The 22,898-nt window shown below is 42.5% G+C and overlaps 1 protein-coding gene across 2 annotated transcripts in view; it reads left to right on the top strand.

Moving 5' to 3' along the window:
• The window catches only part of Vps13 (vacuolar protein sorting 13C), a 240,439-nt gene that overhangs the window by 131,463 nt on the left and 86,078 nt on the right, over positions 1–22,898 (top strand). For both annotated transcript variants that reach the window (XM_070536982.1, XM_070536983.1), the window contains exons 38-45: positions 1,285–1,437; positions 3,038–3,223; positions 6,674–6,793; positions 14,523–14,648; positions 17,221–17,361; positions 19,025–19,144; positions 19,231–19,395; positions 20,012–20,179. In XM_070536982.1, coding sequence (XP_070393083.1) covers positions 1,285–1,437; positions 3,038–3,223; positions 6,674–6,793; positions 14,523–14,648; positions 17,221–17,361; positions 19,025–19,144; positions 19,231–19,395; positions 20,012–20,179 — 1,179 coding nt within the window. The remainder of the gene's footprint in view (positions 1–1,284; positions 1,438–3,037; positions 3,224–6,673; positions 6,794–14,522; positions 14,649–17,220; positions 17,362–19,024; positions 19,145–19,230; positions 19,396–20,011; positions 20,180–22,898) is intronic.

The raw sequence follows: 22,898 nt of genomic DNA on the forward strand, positions 1-22,898 counted from the left end.
GGGTCAACCTCATGTGGCGTAACAGTAACACATGCAATTTAGGTTATTTACTCTAATTTTGAAAGAACTATTACACACATTTTGTTTGTGAAATTATTTTACGAGGTGTTTCTGTTTCAACTGTCCATTATTATTAAACTGTGTTCATAGCAGTGGCAGACATCTTTGTTTGTGTAAGTAACAGTGAACAAGATTATTAGTTTCTGGAGATTAAGTTTTTGTTGCTGACTTCAGCGCACATATTACAATTCCAGAATTGAAACTGGTCGGTGCAGAGTGTGCACCAAGTAAACTAGAATTGTGAGGCTAGTAGCACCAGCGTCATGGGACAGTGGAACGCTGTTAGTTCAAACTTTCAGAGGGTAAGAAATAAATTTGAATAAAATGAAGCTAAGAGAGTCAAATAGAAAAGTTGCAGTTTTGCCCGAATGGCAAAGAATTGATTGCGATAGCAAATGAGTGGACAGCTATGCGAAGTAAGGATAGTAGTTTTGTCGGCCGTATAAACTTGTAAGCATAGGCATACTGACAAAATTGACAAGCATGGTGTCATGCACGCGCAAGCAAACATAACACATCTCACTCGATGACTGCAGAAACTTGCTGTCAAAACACTGGAGTGAGGAAGTGTGGCAGCAACAGCAAGTGAGCTGACCTTCGTGCTGCATCTCGCATCCATGCGAACTGAGCCATGAAAGCACAACGTGTTGTGGCCTGTGTCCCTCTCGCAGATGGCTTTCCAGACGCAGTGGCCCGCATCAGCTGCACCCCCCAGATTTTAATGCTTCTTATCACCCTTGGTGGACTTTATACAGAGAAAGCATTTTTTCCGCCTTGGACTTTATACGGAACTTCACGGTGGTGCCGATGACAGAAATTTGCTTGGAGTGTCCATGTAATTGCTATCGCAATGATATAGGTCCAATTACCAGCGTGGTACAGCCTGCCGTACCATTATAGGAAACATATTACCAACGCTTTTGTAGGCTGTGTCATGCACTTTCAGAAACGCTGTCTCAAAAATTGTGGATCGGAGTGAGCGCGGTTAATTTGAGCAGGCAATGCGAAGAGAAGAATAAGCACCTCGAAGGGATAATTATTGTACGCATCTTAATGTCCACTGCTGCTGTGCATGTTGCCCGAGTTTTGAGTTGCCCCGTTTTTATGTTTGTAGTCCGTTTTTTTCGGAAGCACCTACCTAATAGACGCCCCTTCTAACTGCCCCTGTGGCGCTGACACAGGACCTCAACTACTTATGCATGCCATTTTATTCTTTCTCTGCAGATATTGAAGCCAACAGAGATCAGCCTAAATAGCACTTTCACAGTTGAAAGTGGCCAGCACATGGAAATCAACTTCTCACCAATAGAAATTCACGTGACACCTGGAGCAGTGGAGATTCTCTCCAAAAGTTTGGGCTCCCTCAGTGCTCCTAGTGTGAGTTTTTCATTCCCTTTTTTAATGTACTTTTGCACCTACAGTAATGTACTGACAGATTTGCTGTGTTGTGTGTAATGCACTGTTCATATTATTTTAAGTACCCCTTTAGGCCAGTTAGCTTACTTTCAGTTTTGCACAAAATGTTCACTTAAGCTAACTTCAAATAGAATCAGGGCAACACTTCAATCAACTCGGAGAACAAGCTGACTTTAGGAAAGGATATTCCATAGAGTTCACTACAAAAATTAGTTGAGCGAACTCTGGCACTAGTTGTCTGTACAGGAGCTGCATGCTTAACAGTTCAGCCAGCATGAGAGTAATGGTTAGTACATGTATTTGTTTCTTTGTTATTCTGGCTTCATACAACCTTGTGACTTTGGAAACTTATCACCTTCAACAATATATTGCATTATAAATGCAAAAATTTCTACTGGTCGTGCATGTGCATAGCCTTATTGCCTTACTTGCTTAGGAAAACAGGATTTCTTTGAAATTTAGGCCAATAAAGGCGAATAAGACAGTAAATAAATGCAAACGATTGTCTGAAGCCACAAGCACAAAGATCAGACATACATTTAATCACCATCATTTTTCTGACAACTGAACAATTGCAGTGTCAGAAATGCCTCTTGTAATTTTAGTGGGAAACATTATGGGATATTGCACAGTGAAGTCATCGATCAAGTAACTGAATGATCTGCAGAGTTGAACTAACCTCTCTCTATGGCTTTCATAGATGGTGACTGAAGGTATTGTGCTGTCAAAATGTGTAGAAACTGTACAATGAACGTTTTAGCAAATATCTATGAAGTTTTGACAGCTACCTTAATTCTTTACAAGAAAGTGGAAAAATACTGATTAAGAAGGGGGCTAGGTAAGGCAAGGAGGCAATCTCTCCAATGTTATTCACTGCATGCTTAGAACAAGTATTCAAGCTGTTAGCCTGGGAAGGATTAGGTGTGATGGTTAACAAGGAACCTCTTACCTCAACAAGGAACATCCCAGTGGTCTGCAGTTTGCTGATGGCATCATCCTGTGCAGCAATGCTTGAGATGACTTGCAACAAGTAATTGAGAACCTTGGCTGACAAAGGGGTTAGAGTCGGTTGGAAGAATGATATGCAAAGGACTAAATTGTGCACAGTGCAAAACAAGACAACTGCAACAGCTCCCGTACGGAACTGTCACCGAAAGTGCAACGCAGCAATAACGAGAGAGAGAGAGAGAGAGAGAGAGAGAGAGAGAGAGAGAGAGAGAGAGAGAGGGGGGGGCACTAGCCCAATCCTTCAGCTCTGATACAGGAGAAGGCAGGAAATAAATTTCGCTTGCAGAGGCTAGACAATGCAAGTGGAGAGAGTGTCTCTGTTGGCAGTGAAGCTTGCCTCCTGAAATCACGTGTTCACGACACTTCATATATTTCTGTCTCTGCTATAATGAACCAAATTGAAAAATTATCGTGGTAGAATGCTCTCTGGACGGCACATAACAACTTCTAGCGTATAAGCAAAATTTTCCATGGGGCCTGGTGAGGGGTTCTATAGGAAAGAGATGGGAAGACAAGATGGGGCTTAGCCGTCTGTTGTTATATACTTTTGTAGGCTGAGCAAAAAGCCGATCACGAAGTTGAGCCAGACAACAGTGAGGTGTGGAATATAATGAAGCTGGAGAAAGCGAAACTCTGGTTCCTGGAAGAGCCAACTGTGCCAATGGCCATGGAAGCCATGGAGACCATGGAAGCTGCACCAGCCACACAGGAGTCCCAGGCTACCCGGAAGGATGAGCAAGTGAGTTGACACCACGGAAGTGTGACTGAGGCTCACAGCTTTTATCACAGTTTACTAGCTTTTGTTCTTACCGTATAGACCTGCCTAAGGGGTGCATTCTTTTTTTTTTTTCCGCATTGTTCGCGACATGCTATTCTCACACAGAGGCAGGACATTTCGGCCCAATTTTTCTGCCTGTTCGTAATCTTCGGTATTCTTTTGTACCAAAACAGTAAATGTTGCTGTTTTCATAACGCATTTATTTGTTAAAGTGAATAGCTTTTTTTTTTTTTTTGCTAGTTGTGCCAATTTTCTGGCAGTTGGACTATCTCAATGGATTAATTGAGAGAGAGTAGTACCAGCAGGTAAGGATAGGAAGGGGAGCACTCACTGATTGGTTCTTATGCATCTGCTGATTTATCTCTGCTGGTGCCCATGGCACTCTTGGAGTAACACTGAGGTCACTTTCTTTGGTGCAGCCACCTGTGCTGCTGCAGGCAAAATTTGTTGGGACTGTTGATTTCACTGCACTGCGAAGGATCTCCGCTGCTGCAGAATAACAATTGCTGAAATTCTCATGGTGTTAACCACGAAGCTTCATGGTTGCTTTAGCAGACTTTAGAAAGCTATTTGCTTTAGTTTGACCATCATCTTCAATTGTTTCCGCACCATTTTTCCTAAATGCACGCCACGCACCCGGTGCATGTCTATAGTTCTTAACACTGTCGCCACTACTCAGGCTCAGTTCGGTAGTACACTCGTGGATACAGTCGTCGTCTGTGCCATCCATGGAGCTAGATATGTGTGCAACACTAAAGCTTTTCGCAACAGTGCAGGAAGACACTCTATGGGCTAGCTCGAATCGGGACATGCATTTTTAAAATTTTCCTTCATATGGTTGGCTGCAAGCTTGGGGGTACAGCTTTTACATGAGTGTGGCCCTTATTCGAGTGTGTACAGTATTTCTTATTATGGACTTGGTGTCTCTCTTGGTGCGTCTGTATATCTATTCATCTAAGCCACACTTCCACAAAGACTGTACAGCTAAATTTGAATTTAACAAAGCCAGTGCGACACACAAATGATTTAAATAAATCAAAAACTTTGTTAAATTGATGTCGAGCCTAAACACTCATGCGAATAACCTCCTAATAATGCAAGAGCATTAAATGGCTCATTAGGCGAAAAACCCAGCATTGTCAGCATGACCATACAATGGTACAAAACGGCTATGAACCCTCGACCTTTAGTGGGAGAAGAACCCATGACCTTGCATTGTGGCATAATGTCTAAGCATTGCGCAATGGTTGGAGTGCTTTTGTGTCCATCCACGTAGGGATAACTAAGTGCCCCTTGAATTTTTGATTCAGGAGCACAGATGTACTCCTTCCCTGCATAGACTTTCTCTGTATGTGCAATGTAGCCACAAGCATCGCTGCATTAAGGGGGGATGCTAGGCTGAAGGGTCAGCTTTTGAAGCGCTGAACCAATTTTCATGAAATTTTCAGGGGCAGTTGATCTTGTTGTTATTAGAATATATGCCAAATATCAGCACCCTAGCGCAACGAGAAAAAAAGTTATAACTGTGAAATTGAGCAATCTTGTGTGTCAACTTAGGAAAACTATCGTTTACAAAATAATGAAAATATACAAATTATCTGTGATTAGACACCTTCTAGATGGTTTATAGTGCAGGATAAGGTCAGTTGCACTTTCTTTATGTCTATTCTGGAAAAATGCCATCACTCTGAAAATGAAGTTTATTTTTTTTGCTGTCATTACATGTCAAAGATCTGCTAAATATTATATGTTGGAAAAAATTTACGTATCTGAAAAGTACTTTATCTTGTTCCTCACAAAATCTCTCTAGAAAAAACGTTGGAAGCAACATTTGGCGAAGCAGTTTGGAAATGATACTTTTCCTAAAGATCTTTTTTTTTTTTTACAAAAGTGCAAACTGAGAACATTCAGTTCAAAGATTTCAGAGCATGGCATTTATTATTATGATCAGAAAAAATTTAAGTGCCCTGCTGCATATGTCGCGCCCTCCTCTTCAACACGACGCTGCTCTGCGGCAATCGCTTCAAGGCGTCGTCTCTTTTTTTTTTTTTTTCAGCTTTAGAGCTATCCATCGCTCTTGCCTGCTCTCGTGAAATGGCTTGCTTCGTTGCTTCCTGAACGTGCTTATTCGTCTGGACTCCCATGTTCAAGTTCCAGCTTGTCGAGAACTCTCTTGATGCCACATGCTCCTTCATTGAATTCTAGCACAGCTAGGGCTGCTGCAGTCTCCACTGTTATCAGTGATGCAAATTCTGTCTTTGGGCACCTTTTCCGTACAAGAGCATTGAAGGACTCATTTGCATTCTGTGTCTGCATCCTTGAACATTGAAGAATCTCTGGCTTACTAAGCCTGTTGTAGAGAGGCACCAGCTCTTTGGCAACGTCTCTGCTGAAAGCTGGACGATGGGATCTTGGCACTGATGGCATGTTCGCTGCAACTAGGGCTCTGTGCCGATTGTAGTGACACCAAAAGTTCTCACCAACTGCGCAAGCATCATGTCATGTGACTTCATCTGATGAGTAGGAGTGAAAAAGCGTTGCAAATACTCCTCGTTGCATTTTTTTTACATCTGGAGCATTGTCTCTTAGGGCAGATGCATAGTAAGCGGTGAGTTTTTTTACAGCACTTTGTGCCAGCTTCCCCTTGCGTCCTAGACCTTTCGTCATTTTCTCTAGTTTCTCAATTTCTCTAAAAGGTGAAAAAAAAACTTCCTAACGTGGGCATTCACTTTGCGTTGCGTTTCTTGCCCACTATGTGGCCGCGTCTGGAAAAACAGCATTTAGAGTCACGTTCGATGATAACTGCGCGCCACCAACTTGGGAAAAAAATTCATTTTCTTCCTTTCTACTGCTCAGACACCTACCAAACTTGGTGAGAAGATTCTTTAATAAACAAGCAATTCAGAACAACTTAGAATAAAAAAACATTTTTTTCACCGAAATCAGTATTTTAGCCCCGCATCCCCCCTTAAGCATCATTAATTCATTATATAATTTTGATAATCTGTCATATTCTGAGATATCAAAAATTGCTGCTCACGTTATATTCGTGCAAGTAATAGCATTTATTGTGTAGCCGGCTACTGACAGGTTTCAATCTTCAACAAATTCAAAGCCTGCTACTGTACAAAATGTATAAGGCACTACTTATTTGTCTGCAGGCTAGAAGAAGAGCAGACATGCACAGCCCTTGTTGCACTTAACTAACAAAATAAGACTATTCAATTACACTTACTCCAGGCTGGGGACATTGTAGTCAACAAGGTGCGAGATGTAGAGCCAGGCTTATGTTGTTGGAAATAGTGGAAAGGCTGTTTGCCAATAAAAGAGGGGGACAGGGGTCAAGGGGCGTTTACACTAGTATTCTGTGAAGTGTTCCATGTAGCATGGTGTATTATCATCTTTGCACAGGCTCTTGTGACTGCCAAGTCCATTGTAATAACCCTGGAACAAGGTGCTGAGAACCGCACTGTTCCCGTGCTGTTGTGGAAAGCCAGTCTGGAAGCTGAAGTCCTGGATTGGTCTGCGGAGGTAACTACCACCACTCTAGCCACTCTTTACTATTGTGGTGCTATTTGTATCTCAAAAATCTTTTTACGTCTTTTATGCCCTATACCATTTTATAACGTGGTGAGTAAACTTACCTATATTCGGGAACAACATTTCTTGGCAATGGAGCCAAAGCTACAAAACTGAAAGGCATCCTCTTCTTACGCACCACGAAATAGCTAGTTTCTCAGTTTCACTAATAATCGTTATGTCTCATTAGCCCACAATAAATACTAGTGAATTTGTTCATCAACCACACTCGTGAGCACTCGTAAATAAAATTAAAAGGATAATAATTGCTCATAGAAAAATTTAGTGTGCGCCATGTTTTCTGCACAGTTGCCTTCCGTTGTAAACATGCCATCGACCTTCTGCACTGGGATGTCTGTTGACGTCTTGCCGTTTTGTTCGCTGAGAAGGAGTTACGCGAAAATATGTAAGCAGTAATTTTCCCAGCACACGAAGGAGCTAAGCAGGTGAAGCAGCGGCTGCAAGGTCGTGCATTTGAGAAGCTGTTGAGAAGTGGACACTCTGACAGGAACACGAAAACCAAACTTCCCTCCAATTGTGAGGCTACTTGTGAATTCATTACATCTGCCCAGGCTCCACCCTCATAGCTTTGGCTCCATTTCCAAGAAAAGTTGTCCCTGAGTATAGTCACTAGGCAATACTGTTGTCATGAACACCTGAAGCTGCCAAATATGTCTCCTGTACTTGCAGCAGGAAGCATACAATACCACTCTTCAGTCTTTTTTTTTTTTTTTCCTTCAACTAGTACTTGAAATCCTCGCCACTTTTTGTATATCATCATCATCATCATCATCATCATTTTTATTTTCACCACTCGATACAAGGTGAAAAAAGGGAGAGCCGGAATAAAAGCCGAAAATTCTTCGGCTTGACAAAGCTCCGGTCTCCCAGATAGGCACGGTAGCGGCTCGTGTAGCAATACAATCACTCATGAAGTGTAGATACAAGACTATTTTTACACAGAAATACATAGACATCTTCGTGTTATTACATAGAAACTAGTTATAATACAGTAGTGTCAGATAACTCCTAGTATACAATTACAATCTGTTATCTTGCGTTTTATTACTTAACACAGACTCCGTCGCATATATCATAAGAAGGCAAAAACAATGTATACATATATATATACATAATTACATACACATACATAAATAAATATAACAAATTTCACAGCAGTGTACAATAAACACTAGTTACCATCAGGAAATGTTCTTTCTTTTTTCGAAATTAGTTTACATACTTGCAAATACATATGTGCGTCCAGGTTAAAAAACAGAAAAAAAAAGATAATCTGCATATAGACTGCTGCTTTCGTGACAGACACCACGGCAATGTAGCCCAGGGCGTCGTCACATCCTCGATTTTTTTTTTTCCGCGAAGACATTCTTTACAGCATCCAGTTTACAACCCAAACCCTGCCACGAGGTCCGGGCGCAATCACTACCGCGGAAAACCTGGATTGTAGGAATAATAGTTACAAGTGTGAACGTATAAACGCAACGAAAGTACATGGTAAGTTTTGCGGAACTGTTAGAGCTGTTAACAATACACATCTATAAGAACAAATCCAATATTTTAGTTTTGTTTAGAGATAGGACATCAACATTTTGTTGGTTGAAATAGTTAAGTAGGGAAGGTAGTGTGTGTTTAAGGCGTTGGCAGCCGTAATTAGTACGTGAGAAAGGAATGTGCCATAGTGCCTGGTGACGATATGAATATGTACTTCTATTTTGTTGTAGAGTTGCCAGGGTTAGGAATGAGTCGAGTTTTCCCAGCACAGCATTTCTATAGCTTAGTAACGTTTTGAATTTATATATGTCACGGGCTCTGATGATTCTGTTTTGTTGGAAAAGCTCTTGCGTATGCTCGAAAAAAGAAACGTTCGCTATCGCCCGAATTGCTTTCTTTTGAAGTATTTCGAGCATTTGAGTATTTTGCGCTGTAGTGTTACCCCATATAAGTGAACAGTAACTGACGTGTGAATGGAAAAGAGCATGATAAATAAGGCGTTTAACTTTAAAGGGTAGTGCACTTCGATTCCGATTTAACACACCAACAACTTTTCGTACCTTTGAGCAAACATGACTGACGTGTTCATTCCAGGACATATGCGCTGTGAATATTACACCTAGGGTTTTTATGGATGACGAAATGTTAATTTTATACGGACCCAACACAATACTATCTGGCAATGTAGTGGAACTTCCCGGAGCATGAAAAATAACACATTTTGTTTTGGTTTCATTGAGGATGAGGCCATTTGCCTTAGACCAGGCTTGAAGTCCATAACAAACGGAGCTTGCTATAGGCGTTATTTCTTTTAAATCTTTACCGGTAAAGAAAACAGAACAATCATCTGCATACACGACAAATTTACACATATCGCTCACTTGTACAATATCATTTATGTAATATAGGAAAAGTATTGGGCCAAGGATGCTACCTTGGGGCACACCCGCTGTCAAAGGTTTCGTCTGCGACCTGTACTCATTAATTTCAACAAACTGATGTCGGCTTTCTAAATAAGACCGGATAAGTTCAAGTGCGATTCCTCGGAAGCCATATTTTTCCAGCTTTATCAGCAGCAATTTGTGGTTGACCCTATCAAAGGCTTTGCTGAAGTCTAAGTATAACCCTAAAGTCAGAAATTTTTTTTTCGATGTTCTCTAGAATTAGCTCCTTCTGTATGCTTAAAGCAGTTTCCGTAGACCGCTTTTTCTTAAACCCGTGCTGACAGTCGGTGAGCAGGCTATGTTTTCGCGAAAAACTATCAATACGAAAGTTGACAATTTTTTCGAGTCCCTTTGATAGCACAGGAAGTATAGATACAGGCCGATAATTGCCAATATTATTTTTGTCACCTCCTTTGTGAACAACGATTACTCTCGCTACCTGCATATTACGCGGGAAAACTCCGGTTGACAGCGAAATATTAAAAATGTGCGTTATTGCAGGTGCAAGTAAGTCCATGACGTACTTAATTGGCCCAATTTCTAAATCATCTACGTCTCGACTGTGGCTATTTTTCAGGGATGAAAATGTTGTAATCACCTCAGGGATGCTAGTAGGCCTTAGGAATAAAGATTCTCTTAATGACTCTGCATGCGTTGTATCTTGAATGTCGTGATCTACGCACCCTACTTTAAGAAAAAAATTGTTGAAATAGTTCGCAAGTTCTGTACCACCTACATAAGTGCCATCAATGTTCAACGTATCTGTTCGTGTATCGACTGACTTCCGATTTAGTGTTTCGTTTATTTTTTTCCATACTTTATCACTTCTGCGCATGCAATCATTATTAAATATACGGCTGTAGTAGTCATTTTTCGCCTTTTCTTTTTCTTTGTTCAGTTTATTCCGAAACTGTTTATATTCTTTCCATTTTGACAAGTCCTTTGACTTGATGAAAGACTGATAAAGCTTATTTTTCTGGTTGATTTGCCTAATGATTTCTTTCGAAATCCATGGCTTGCGCGACTTTCTTCGACTCCGATAGTTTTCAAGCGGGAATGATTTGAAGTACAGCGTTTTGAGTTTGCTCATAAACTTATCATATGACTCGTTGGCACCTTCAATAGCAAAAATATCGCTCCAGTTCATTTCGAGCACTGCTTCTCTGAATTTATCTAGTGTTTGCGCCGATATCTTGCGGTACGTTGTCTTTTCAGTGCACGTGCTTTTAACGGTGCCTTTACGCTCTAGAAAAAGGAATATAGGCATATGATCGCTGATATCATAACTTATGACTCCCGATGTCGTGCTATCGATAGTCGAATTTATTATGAAAGTGTCTAGTAATGATGATGTAGTGACGGTTACACGTGTCGGGGATCTGATGATGCTGCAGAAGTCATTGCACTCGAGGATAGATAAAAATTGCACAGTAGTTGCTGAATTAGTCAGCATGTCAATGTTGAAATCCCCGCCCAGTATAAGCAGATAGCCGCTTTCATTTACGTATGACAGAAGGTTATCTAAAAACTCAAAAAAAGCAGAGTGGCTGGCATTAGGGGGTCGATACAAAACCGCAAATACTGTCTTTTCTTTCTTTATGCATAAGGCTTCATAATGTTCTGTAGCTGTGCTATATTCTCTAAGAATGTCATACCCTGTTAGAGAAACTAGCATTGCAACGCCGCCACCTCTGCTTCCCCTGCGGTTCACGAAGAAATGCTCGTATCCTTGAGGTATATAATGTTCCGAGTCATCATTGTACCAAGTTTCGGTAAACATCAGTACGTCAAATTTTACCTTACATGATTCGATTAGTAGAGTGACTTCATCTTTTTTGTTCAGCAGTGACCTTGCGTTTAGATGCATGAATGTTAGCATCTTTGCTTCGCTGCTAATTTTGTGCCTCTTAACGATTTCCTCGGGAATCACACAGTCTGAGGACGCCATCTCTACTGGAGGTACGAATGTGTCAAAGCTTATGTTTGTTAAACGCTTGTGATTTTGCTCAGGTCGCTTTCACGCCTGATGCGAATGACAGGTGAAGTCTCTGTGCGACGTGCAAGAATAACGCCATTCTTCGTCCACACAAATTTCCAGCTGTGTTCACGTTTGCGTGCTATTGCCATCCCTAACATTTTCTTCACTTCGGGACAAAGTTGTTCATTTACAAACACAGGAGATTCAGTGGGCAAGCCGAGGGATGCATTTGTTAGCCTTTTCTTGCGTGACTTCTGAAGCACTTCGTCGCGTTTGTCACGGCGTTGAAACTGAACAATTATGTTTGTCTGATTTTCCTTCTTTGTATGAATTCTGTGACAAACATCGATGTCCTCGCGTGCTATAGGTTCACCAACCACCTCACCAATTTTTTTTAGCACTTCAACCAGATTTTCGTTTGGTTTCTCGACTATTCCTTTAATTTCAAGATTTCGATTACGCGAGTACTGCTCGGACTGCAAGAGGCCCGACTGGCAATCTGCCAAGTCCTTCTCCAGCGTAGAAACTTTATGTTGTAGTAGTTCGTTTTCTTTCTTCAGCTCATTATTTTTACTTAGAGTTGCCATCAATTTTTCATTTGTATCATCAAGGCTCTTGCTGAAGAAATCCATGCTCTTCTTCATTTCATCAATTTCAGTCCGCAAGTTTCTCTCTTCGGATCGGATGCTTCGTTCTAGCGCTTCTTTCATTTGTTTCCACTCATTTCTAATTTCATCTTTGAAATCATGTAGCATTCTTGAAACTTCCTTGTTCATATTATACACTATAGTCGTAACACAAAGACCACGTACACTCAAGATTGGGCAGCAGTGGCAGCTAAAAGCTACAATTTGTGTTCTGAAATGCGCTGAGTGCGCCACTAACCTGCAAGACACAGAAGAAGTGGATCAGCGTGTGCCTAGGAAGCCGCCACTGCTGCCGTATGCGATCCCCGGTAAGATGGCAGGCTTTATATGTCCAGATTGTCAGGTGGTCCCGGAAATCACGTGGTCCCGGAGCCAGTCGCCTCGAGGTGCTTTCGTAGATTGCGCTTGCTTCCTTTCGGGTAGTCGATGACGAGGGCACGTGTATGCGGATCTGCAGTATATCTAGCTGCCCAGTGAAACTGCAAGACACAGAAGAAGTGGATCAGCGTGTGCCTAGGAAGCCGCCACTGCTGCCGTATGCGATCCCCGGTAAGATGGCAGGCTTTATATGTCCAGATTGTCAGGTGGTCCCGGAAATCACGTGGTCCCGGAGCCAGTCGCCTCGAGGTGCTTTCGTAGATTGCGCTTGCTTCCTTTCGGGTAGTCGATGACGAGGGCACGTGTATGCGGATCTGCAGTATATCTAGCTGCCCAGTGAAACGTCCGCGCGAGCCGGAGAACGATCACGCCGAGAACGAACACGCCACGACGTCGCTCGGCGCCATGATCATGCCTTCTCTATATATATATATATATATATATATATATATATATATATATATATATATATATATGTCACTGACCAATAACTCAAACTCAGAAGGAATTGCTGAAAATTTCCACTAGTTGGGAGTCCGAAAAACTGGATTCGCCAGAAAATAAGGGACTTTATTTCACGTGTGACCAAAAAGAGCTTGTCAGCTCATTGCTGCGGGCTCATACTTGCCTGCAATCAGGGGTGATATCGTCGTGCGATCTTTCGTGAATATGATCACTCTAGTTAGATTGCGCGTGACTTGGTACCAAAGAGGTGGAAGTATACGGCTGAGAGCATTCCTGTCACTGTGCGAAAATAGCATGCTTTGATGCATGCAGTGTCAAGTCACGTGAAATCTCACGAATGTGATCGTATCGTTGGCTGAAAGTAACCACTTTAATATACTGCCTCTGGTCGGTCAGTATTTGTCAGTATACAGTCACTACTGACAAATGAAAGTACCGTCAACACATGCCGTGAATCTTTATCCCCTGGTGACGTTGCACAAGTCAACCCCACTGTGATAGCCAAATCATCGCGGAATTCTACGCAGGTATTGTCTGGCACTTCCCTAATTTAACTGCCTCGCCCCTATCAGTGCAGACACTTGGGGTGGATTTTGCAATACTTGAAGCTGGTAATAATACTTAACAACAAAAATGTATCATAGTAATAATTGGGCATGTTTGAATTATCAGTGTCTGAATATAATCAGTCGGTGGCGGTATTGTGAAACGCCAAGTCAGTGGCTATTACCAGATTTCTTTAAGACATTATGAGTAAATGATATGCACTAACCCTCCGGAATTCACCATAATGTTTACAAATTTGAGATCATTCTATCATTATATAAGTAATGGATCATTTTATAAGTAATGCACCAAGTTTCACAAAAATGAAATTGTGTTCTCATGAACTTTCACTTGGTATCGAAAACTGCTGTTAGCGGTCTTCTCCTAGCAGCATGGTGAAAGGACACCTGTGAGGGGTACTTGCTTCAAGCAAGCTTATGTATACGTAAGTTCCTGTAGCAGGCAAAATTGGCAACAACAATGCTACTGGGATCTAAAATCAATCTACTGCTTACCGGTCTCTGCTGTTCCAAGTTTACCGCTGCTTGTTTGCAGCTTCTAAAGGTAAAACATTAATAAAGTATGTATGTACCTTAGAAAAGGGGTGTGCTCAGAACAAGCTCTAGAAGGCACGCATGCAGTTCCCCTTCTTTAATGTTCAGAAGTTGGCAGGTAGGCTAAACAGTGTTCCCATTGCGACCAAAAATAGAGAGATGTTGCGACTGATCAGATGGTAATGTCACCATTTGCATATGTTAAGAAACCCTATTTAGTCAAGCTTAATCCAGAGCCGCCTAGAACATGTGGTGTCTCTCACTCACAATCAATCAATCAATCAATCAATCAATCAATCAATCAATCAATCAATCAATCAATCAATCAATCAATCAATCAATCAATCAATCTTCTATGCTGAGACATTCAACTTCATTCATGCCATAAACATCTTCCTTTAAAATTTTGAACATGCATAAGAAAGGTAACAAAAAGCAGGAAATGGAAAATTTCCTGGAGCTAGATATGGGCTTTCATAAGCAGAATTTAAAAAAAAATGGCTTTCTGTTTAGCTTGGTTGAAGTCTGAGACAGCAGAAATGTTTCTTCATCCCTTTGTTCACTACTGTTGTTCAGCATTTTGGTAGTAGCAGTAGAGTGTTGTAGTGCAGTTGGTCCTCAGCATGCTGCAATGCTGGAAATATTGTGTCCTTGCAGATGTCAGTTCGTGGCTTCTTGGGCTCTGTGATCTTCTACTACAACGAGAAGCTTGCTGTGTGGGAGCCTCTGGTGGAGCCCATTGAAGTTCCTGGTGGTCGCAAGGTCTGGGAGATTGCTCTTAAGGTGCGTATTCCTTTTTTTTTTTTGCTAATCCTGCTTGATCACAATGTTAATCTTGCTTGCACAGTAAAGTAAAAGGGGTTCTTAAAGTATTGACACTGACATTTTTCCTCTCCCTTGATGTCAACCTCTAGAATTTTACAGGAGTATGTTTATCTAGCCCAATTACTCACAGAGGAACCTGATCATGAGAAGGAAACTTACGTAAGAATAAAAATGGGTAGTAGCACATATGGCAGGCATTACCAAGTCATGACCAGCAGCTTATTGCTATCTTCTGAAAGAAAAGAGTACAATCATTGCATTCTACCAGTACTAACATATGGGTCAGCAACTTGAAGGTTAGCAAAGAAGCTGGAGAAGAAGTTAAGGACCATGTGACGAGTGGTAGAATGAGAAATGTTAGATGTAACTTTAAGAGACAGGTAGACAGCTGTGTGAATTAGAGAACAAGCGGCAGTAGCAGATATTCTAGTTGGCAGTAAGAGAAAGAAATGGAGCTGGGCGGGCCATGAAATGTGTAGGCTAGATAACTGGTATTCTATTAGATTTACAGAATGGGTGCCAAGGAAAAGGAAGCACAGTCGAAGACAGCAGATAACTAGGTGATGGGATAAACTTGGGAAATTTTCAGGCATAAGATGGGGCCAGCTGGTGCTTGGCAGGGGTAATTGGAGATTGCTGGGAAAGGCCTCTGTCCTGCAAAGGTCATAAATAGGATGATTTGAATAGAACTGTTCATCCATTGCGAAAATGGAAGATGCAGGTAGTATATTATACAGGAGAGGATTTCAAAGGTCAAAGATTGCACTGGGACCTTCAGTGGGAAATACAAAGAAATAATACCTTAGAAGCAGCATAACAGGTAATGAAAATGGTAGCCGAACAGCAAAATCAATTCATATAGTAATAACAATCGTAAAGTATAAAAGGTAATCTCATAGGTAAAAACACCAAAGTTTACGCATGACAATACATTTACTACACATCATGCATTATACAACTCAAGATAAATAAATAACTATGACAATTTACATAAAATACATGTTCTTAGGGATGATTTAGATGTGAATTATGATCATTTTAAAGAGCTTGTTAAATAATTTTATTGTTCTATTGCTGTGTATGCTGAAGTCATTCAACTGTAATTTTTTATATCGAATCTCGTAGGATTATTGCATTTGACCATGTTAACATCAATAAAGATACATAGTAGCTGATTTACTAATTTAACAGAAGTAGGTTAAAACAGAACAGTTTGCTTGACTGTTATATAGTGTAAGTAGTCTACATTCTTCTAGTTAGAAGTCTCAGTGAATATGCGGATGGTTTGAGTTTGAATCTGCTAAATAGGTTAAAGTTGTCATTTGTGTGTGCTTCCTCAAGCAACACTGCCATAGTTGATGTGACTGTGAATAAAGACAAATTACAGTTACACCTTGATATAATGAAGTCAGTTATGCAAATAAGTAAAGTCACTGCGGATTTTTCTTGCACTAAAGGGGCTGTAAAATTTTCCGAATTATCGCTCAAGTGGAAAAACCATTAATTCGGATAAGAGAAAAAGTCATGTTGTCGAGTTTCAGAGACCAAAGGTGCAATTCATGTCGTGTTGGCGATTTCTTTACATTGGTGGTTGAAGCAAAGCCGGCAAAGTTTTTGCACCCACTCCGCCATGGTTGATAGCGCTGCCCACAGTGGTATGGCGCTATCAGCCATCTTGGCTCGCCTTACAAACCTTGCAATGAATCCTAACCAACTAGCGCAACTTACCGTCTTGATACAGTATTGGACAGTCTAGACTAGCACCTCAGGTCGTGCTGGCTTAGCTAGGCACAAAGGTGCCAAGCATTTCAATGAAGCCATTCGAAATATTTTCTGAAACGTGATAAAAATACAAAACTTCCGCTTAACAGTACTGCTGCAAATGACCTATCCTAAGGATTGCCAGGTTTTACAGAAGATTGCGTGCTATGAACCAATTCTGCACCTGCTTCAGTGGGCTTTGATGGTAAGGCTCACTGTAGCATGCATTCTGCATAAAGCTTTGTGAATGCAGGTGTCGATTAGCAGTTTAATCTTTATTGTCTATGTTGTGGTGAACATGTGGATGTTGACTTGCCGCAGTATCTCAGTGACTGCGGCGTTGTGCTGCTGTAGAAGTTATGAATCGGTTCTCATTCTTGGTGTTTAGCTGCTCAAAAAACCTGAGTTATTTGGCTGGAGCTTTCTGCCTTTTGCCTTAGCTGAAGGGAACTACATATCCAGTTGCTTTGATGCTGGAAATTACTGTGACCAATTGAAATATGCCATGAAAATCCAGCTACCTTGGCACTAATTAAAGCAGGGTTTACCAAGCAAACCTGCTTGCGGCAATACGTGTTTCCTACAACTTGATTTTATGGTACTCACCGACTAAAAGGACTCCTAAGGACTAAATCATGCTATGTTTGCAGCTCTGAGCACAAAATCCACAGAGTGGAGTAGTATTCCTGTAGGTAGCTAGCTCAAGCTGGACAGGTGGTGTGTGTGCCTGTGTATGCTTGGTGGCTACATGCTGGATCCCACTTCACAGATTGACAAGCACATAGGGGATGAGGATGTGCTCAACGCAGCCAACATGCCGCCAATGTTCTCCATTGAACTACTCGTTGAGGACACCTTGGAAGTGACCATTTCTCAGACTACACTGCAGGTTCTCAAGGATCTTGGGGAGGTAAGCATAATGTGGTGCCGACTGAAAGCGGATTTATTTTCATTTACTATACAATCGTCAATGGTTATAATACAGTCATAGTTATGATAAAGTTATGGTACATTCAAAAGGCCTGTCGGTACACTTATCAGCTATATCAGTGCTTCTACTGTGGCAGGAGAGGGCGGATGCACGCGCGTGTATTTAAGGAGCCCATATTGTGTCCCATGACAGTGGCCCCTTTGCTCTCTTAGTATGTTTCACTGCAATACACCCTTTTGGCTTGATCGTGTAACATAGCTGCATTGAAGCGAAGCTGACTTTTGAGAATAATTATACAATGCCTGACCCTTGCTATGCTTTCCGTGCTTCGAAGCTATCAGTGAAGATGACGGAAGCAGAGTTGGCGCCATTGCTGAAAGTGGCAGATTATTTCAATGAAAAACATGTCATCGGGAAGCTTGTTAACGAATGTCGAAATATCTAGGTCTAGCATTGCCGCAGTGGCTACGGCTGCCAGCCGATCAGCGTGCGAGAATGCTGGTTTGAGAATCTGAGATCATCAAAATGGTGGTGGTGGTGGCTTCAATTAATAACGTTTCCAACCTGCGGTCGCAGAAAAAAAGTCTGGAAAATTGATTGGCAAAGAGTGTCAGTGTCAAAAATTTCATACCTTCCTTTAAATTAGCTCTATGGCTTATGTGGTGGTGCCATGAAGGTGTCCAAATTATTGGCAGGTACAAAAAATCGGGCATCTGAAAAATCTGTTGTTGACTGTAGCTGTTTGTGGTACTGTCATGTTCTGTGCAAGCAAAAGGTATTGGCTGCAAGCTGTGCGCAAACTTGGTGTAAGCTGCTGCAGGTTTGAGAGGAAAATAAAAAAAGGAAAGCAAAATTGTCAGGTAAAACATCAAAAGGAAAACAGTGTTTACAGGTGACAGAGCAAACTGCAAAGACAGTCGCACACTTAAATTTAGGTGCTGATTAAAGAACCCACCGAGGTTGCTTAGTGGCTATGGTGTGGGACAGCTAAGCACAAGGTTGCAGAATCGAATCCCAACCATGGTGGCCGCATTTCGATTGAAGCGAAATGCGAAATCACCCGTGTAGTCAGATTTAGGTGTACATTAAAGAACCCCAGGTGGTCCAAATTTCCGGAGTCCCCCACTACTGCGTGCCTCATAATCAGATCGTGGTTTTGGCATGTGAAACCCCATAATTTTTAGGTGCTAATTGAAGAAACCCAGGTGGTCAAAATAAATTTGGAGTCCCCCACTACAGCATCCCTCACTGTGCAGTTTTGGGATGTTAAACAATAATTTTTTTGCAAGAGAGGGAATCAACTTCTTTTAAAATGTTGACAAAAGTTTTTCTCAAGTAGACATGGTGTATACTGGCATTCTAAGCAGCCTCTGTTGTGGAAGGCCACCTGTCAGCACACGATGCAATAGAAAGTATGTAAGTGTGACGAAATGAGTAGGCAAAATTACCTGGCCCAAAAGCTAAATCACTGCTATGAAACTCTTCCTTCCACAGTTGATACTCCAGAAAACTTTTGTGTGGTCCACATGAATATACTTCAAGCAATTCGTCTACTTTAATTAAGACAATCGATTCACGTCTTTGACACTTTGGTTATCAGAGGCTGCTATTTTAAGATTTCTTTTTCTTTCTCTTCTAATAGGCTTTCAGCGCTGCCTTAGTCAAAGCGCCCACGGAGCACAAACGTTTGGATGCGCCTTACGTTGTGAAAAACTACCTTGGCATTGCTGTCCATGTTATTCTCGAGGGAACACCATTTCGGGTAAGCATCTGAGCATGCTGGTTAGGTTCATTCTCTTTTACTCTGATTGTTCTCTAGTTGATAAGAATGAACCTGTGCCCCTTTAGGTTGCTGCTCCCAATGTTGATGACGATATTGATGAGGTCATTTTGGAGCCTGATGCCATGGTGCAACTGACCTTCAAGGAGACCTCCGAGCAGAAGGGGAGGTTCGCAGGCACTCTGGTGGAGCTTAGCCAGCAGAATGTCACAGAGGCCAACTTTGCCATCCAGGTAATTATTGTAGTAAGCTGTGCCCAACTCTCAGTTCTATCACAGTAAAGGTACAGTGCATGTGTTTATACATATGGCAGCATTAGAGGCAGCATTAGGGCTACCATCTCTTGACTGGATGAAATCGGGATGGTTGGAAAAAAGGGAAGGGAAGGGGGGCGGGCAGACTGTTGATGTATAAAGAAAGCTGTGGTGTGATATACTTGCCAGGAGCAACTGACACATTGCATTCATAGACTTTTTGTCGTGTGGCAGGTTGGGGAACATGTTAGCCAACTCTGCTGTATGCATTTAACCTACAGTTATTCACCATGGATTTTGGCAAGTGTTTCGGTAAAGTTGGTAAACCATAAAGCACTTAGAGCTACTGGTTAGGCAAGGTCACAGTGTCACCATGATAAGGGGCTCACGACTCTTAAGTAAACTGTAAGGATCATTGTGGAGCCAAAGCGTGCTTTAAAATTTGAGACTGGTTGAGCTTTTTTCACAAACTCAAGCAGTAATTTGTAATACCTGAGACCTGTATGCACTTGACACAGACAAGCTACAGGTTGTAGCAACTGAAATCAATGAACCTTTTCTCTGCCTTTAGTTAAGCCTTGTGTTTTTGATGCAGGTGAAGGAGGCTGGTGTGTCAGCAGTGCGGAAAGTATGTGTGACCTATGCTGACAAGCGATACTTCACGCTGCCCATCAAGACTTATCCAGGCGACGACTGGGCATTCATTGTGGACACCACGTCTCACTATGGCTCAAAGCTTGTCATGATTTACTCCATCTGCAAGGTATCCTCATAATGTTGCTGTGTTTTCTGCTTCCTGAAAGTGTAGATAACAGACTGAATTTTAGTGCTCGCCTCTATGCTTTTGCTTTTGTGTTTTTCTATTCATGCTCCTACAGTACAGCAGTTGATTTTTTTGTTTTAACAGGGTTTTCACCTTCTTGGATGTGTGTCTGCACCGGTCTGAGTGCACGGCTAGAGAGATAAGAGGCATGCACAGATAGAGGGGGAACTCATGTAGTATGCATGGGATAATGCAATGATTGCAAGAGGGATGTGCAGATGGCAAGACAGGGTCACATAGTACGAAGTTTAAAGATAAAACAGTTGTGCTCATTACGACAAGTAGATGCCTAGTCTTCAGTAAGCAAGGAGGCATCTCATTAATGTGTCTAGGCATTGACGGGTTGCAGCAGACAGATATTCATAAGCAAATGGATGTGGCAGGGATAGCATAAATTGTTAAATCATAGGTAGGTGGATAGAATTTTTTAACAGGAAAGACAGAGACGTCAACCTGAGCTAAGGCGCTCTAGTGTGCTACTGCATTGGGGAGGAGGGAAGGGGAGTGAAAATACTGGGAGGAGTGATGATGATAAGAGAAGTGGTGAGTGCTTATGTATATTAGACAGTGGCCCTACTAGAGCCACTTGTCTAGCTTGGTGTCCTGCAGAAAGTTCACCGCTTTAGTTGCCCGCATTGAAGCTGCTGCGTCAGGCCATGGGCCAAGGATAGCACCCTCTGACAGTGGTTGCCTGCCAATGCTGGCTATGGAACTTTCTAACATCCCTTTGCTCCAGCATATAAGCTGGGCAATCGCACAATATGTGTTCCAGCGTTTCAGGCATTTCGGCATTTCATAAGTTGAAAAGGCCACAGTAGGAGGAAGCTCTGCACATTTCTGTTAAAAGCATAAAAGCAAATGGATAGCAAGAGTGGTGCAAACAGGTGTGCGTAATGTTAAAGGCATCAGTAGTATAGGTTTTGGGCATAATTCAGCCCATGTACTCCAGTGTAGTTATTACATAGTGTAGCCATTACATATGGTTCAAGGGAGCTTGGAAACTGGTTTTCCTCAGCTTGATGCCTCTGCTTGTCGCCTTTCCACATGGATGATAAGATGGATTTGTCAATTCATTTTTGTTAAGTGAGGCTCATTAAGATATTTTCTTTCATTTAGCACCCACCACATTAAATAAAGGAATATTTTACGTAGGCTAAATGGGTTTGGCGGAGGCTTATAATCCAGTCCATCAACTTCAGTGCAGTGGCTGTTATGTACGGTCCAAAGAAGCTTGGAAGCTGGTTTTTCTTAGCTCGATGCATTGATTGTTAGCTTTTGCTTGTTGCCTTTCCACGTGGATGATAAACCCAATTTGGCTTAGTGGCTGCGGTGTTGCACTGCTGAGCACAAGGTCGTGGGTTTGATCCCCAACCATGGTGGTTGCATTCCAGCAAGGGCGAAATGGCAAGACCGCTCGTGTGCTGTGCTTTGGGTGCATGATAAGGGCGCCCAAGTCGTTGAAGTTAATCTGGCACTCATCGCAACGGCATTCCTCATAACACTCTGTGCAATTCCAGGACATTAAACCCCGCAATTTAATTCATTCTTCCTTTATTCCGGATCCGGATTTAGACTAACCTTTCACCAAGTCGGAGATCGTGGCAGCCTTAAGAAATCTCACAAGAAACACGACGCCCGGCAGGGATAAAATTAACAACAAGACCCTCCGTAACCTGGACGACGGGGCGACGGAGAGTTTGCTAAAGTATATCAATGAAAGCTGGGAGACGGGCAGTATACCGGCTTCCTGGAAGCACGCGGACGTAACGATGATCCAGAAACCCGGCAAGCCCATCAACCTACAGAACCTGCGTCCGATCTCTCTTACGTCATGCGCGGGAAAACTCTTCGAGCACATGGTCCACAATCGTCTCTCGCCCTACCTGGAAGAAGGTGGGCACCTACCGAACACTATGTTCGGTTTCCGGCCTAACCTCTCCACCCAGGACATTCTACTTCAGCTTAAAGAAGAAGTCATCGACGGCCTCAGCACATGCCACAAGAGTGCCATCCTGGCACTCGACGTGAAGGGAGCCTTCGACAACGTCTCACACGAAGTAGTGCTAAACAGCCTACAACATACCAACTGCGGACGGCGGACATACAACTACGTCCGGGACTTCCTGACGGGTAGAACGGCGACCATAGGCCTGGGGAATCTCAGTACCAAGAAGTTCCCAGTACCGCAGAAAGGAACCCCCCAGGGGTCGGTGATCTCCCCGTTGCTGTTCAATATAGCGATGAGGGGATTGCCGAACCTCTTGGAGAACACCAGGGGTATCCGTCACGCAACGTATGCAGACGACCTGACCATGTGGACGTGCACGGGATCGGCGGGCGAACAACAAGACGCCCTGCAGGAAGCCATCGACAGGACCGAGCATTATCTACACCACTGCGGTCTTTCATGCGCGCCGGAAAAGTCGGAGCTCCTGATCCTCAAAAAGAGGACAAGAGGGTGGCCTCCGCAGGACACACCTGACCCAACGTTGACACTAAATGGAGTCAACATACCCAAGGTGGACACACTTCGTATTCTGGGCCTCACTTTCCAGAAGGACGGTGCCGGTCTCGCCGCCATTAAAAAACTGCAAGCGACAGTTATCCAAGTCGCGCACTTGGTGCGAAGAGTGACAAACAAAAAGCACGGCCTGAAAGA

The sequence above is a fragment of the Dermacentor albipictus genome, chromosome 4, assembly GCF_038994185.2.
Source record: "Dermacentor albipictus isolate Rhodes 1998 colony chromosome 4, USDA_Dalb.pri_finalv2, whole genome shotgun sequence".
Lineage (NCBI taxonomy): Eukaryota > Metazoa > Arthropoda > Arachnida > Ixodida > Ixodidae > Dermacentor > Dermacentor albipictus.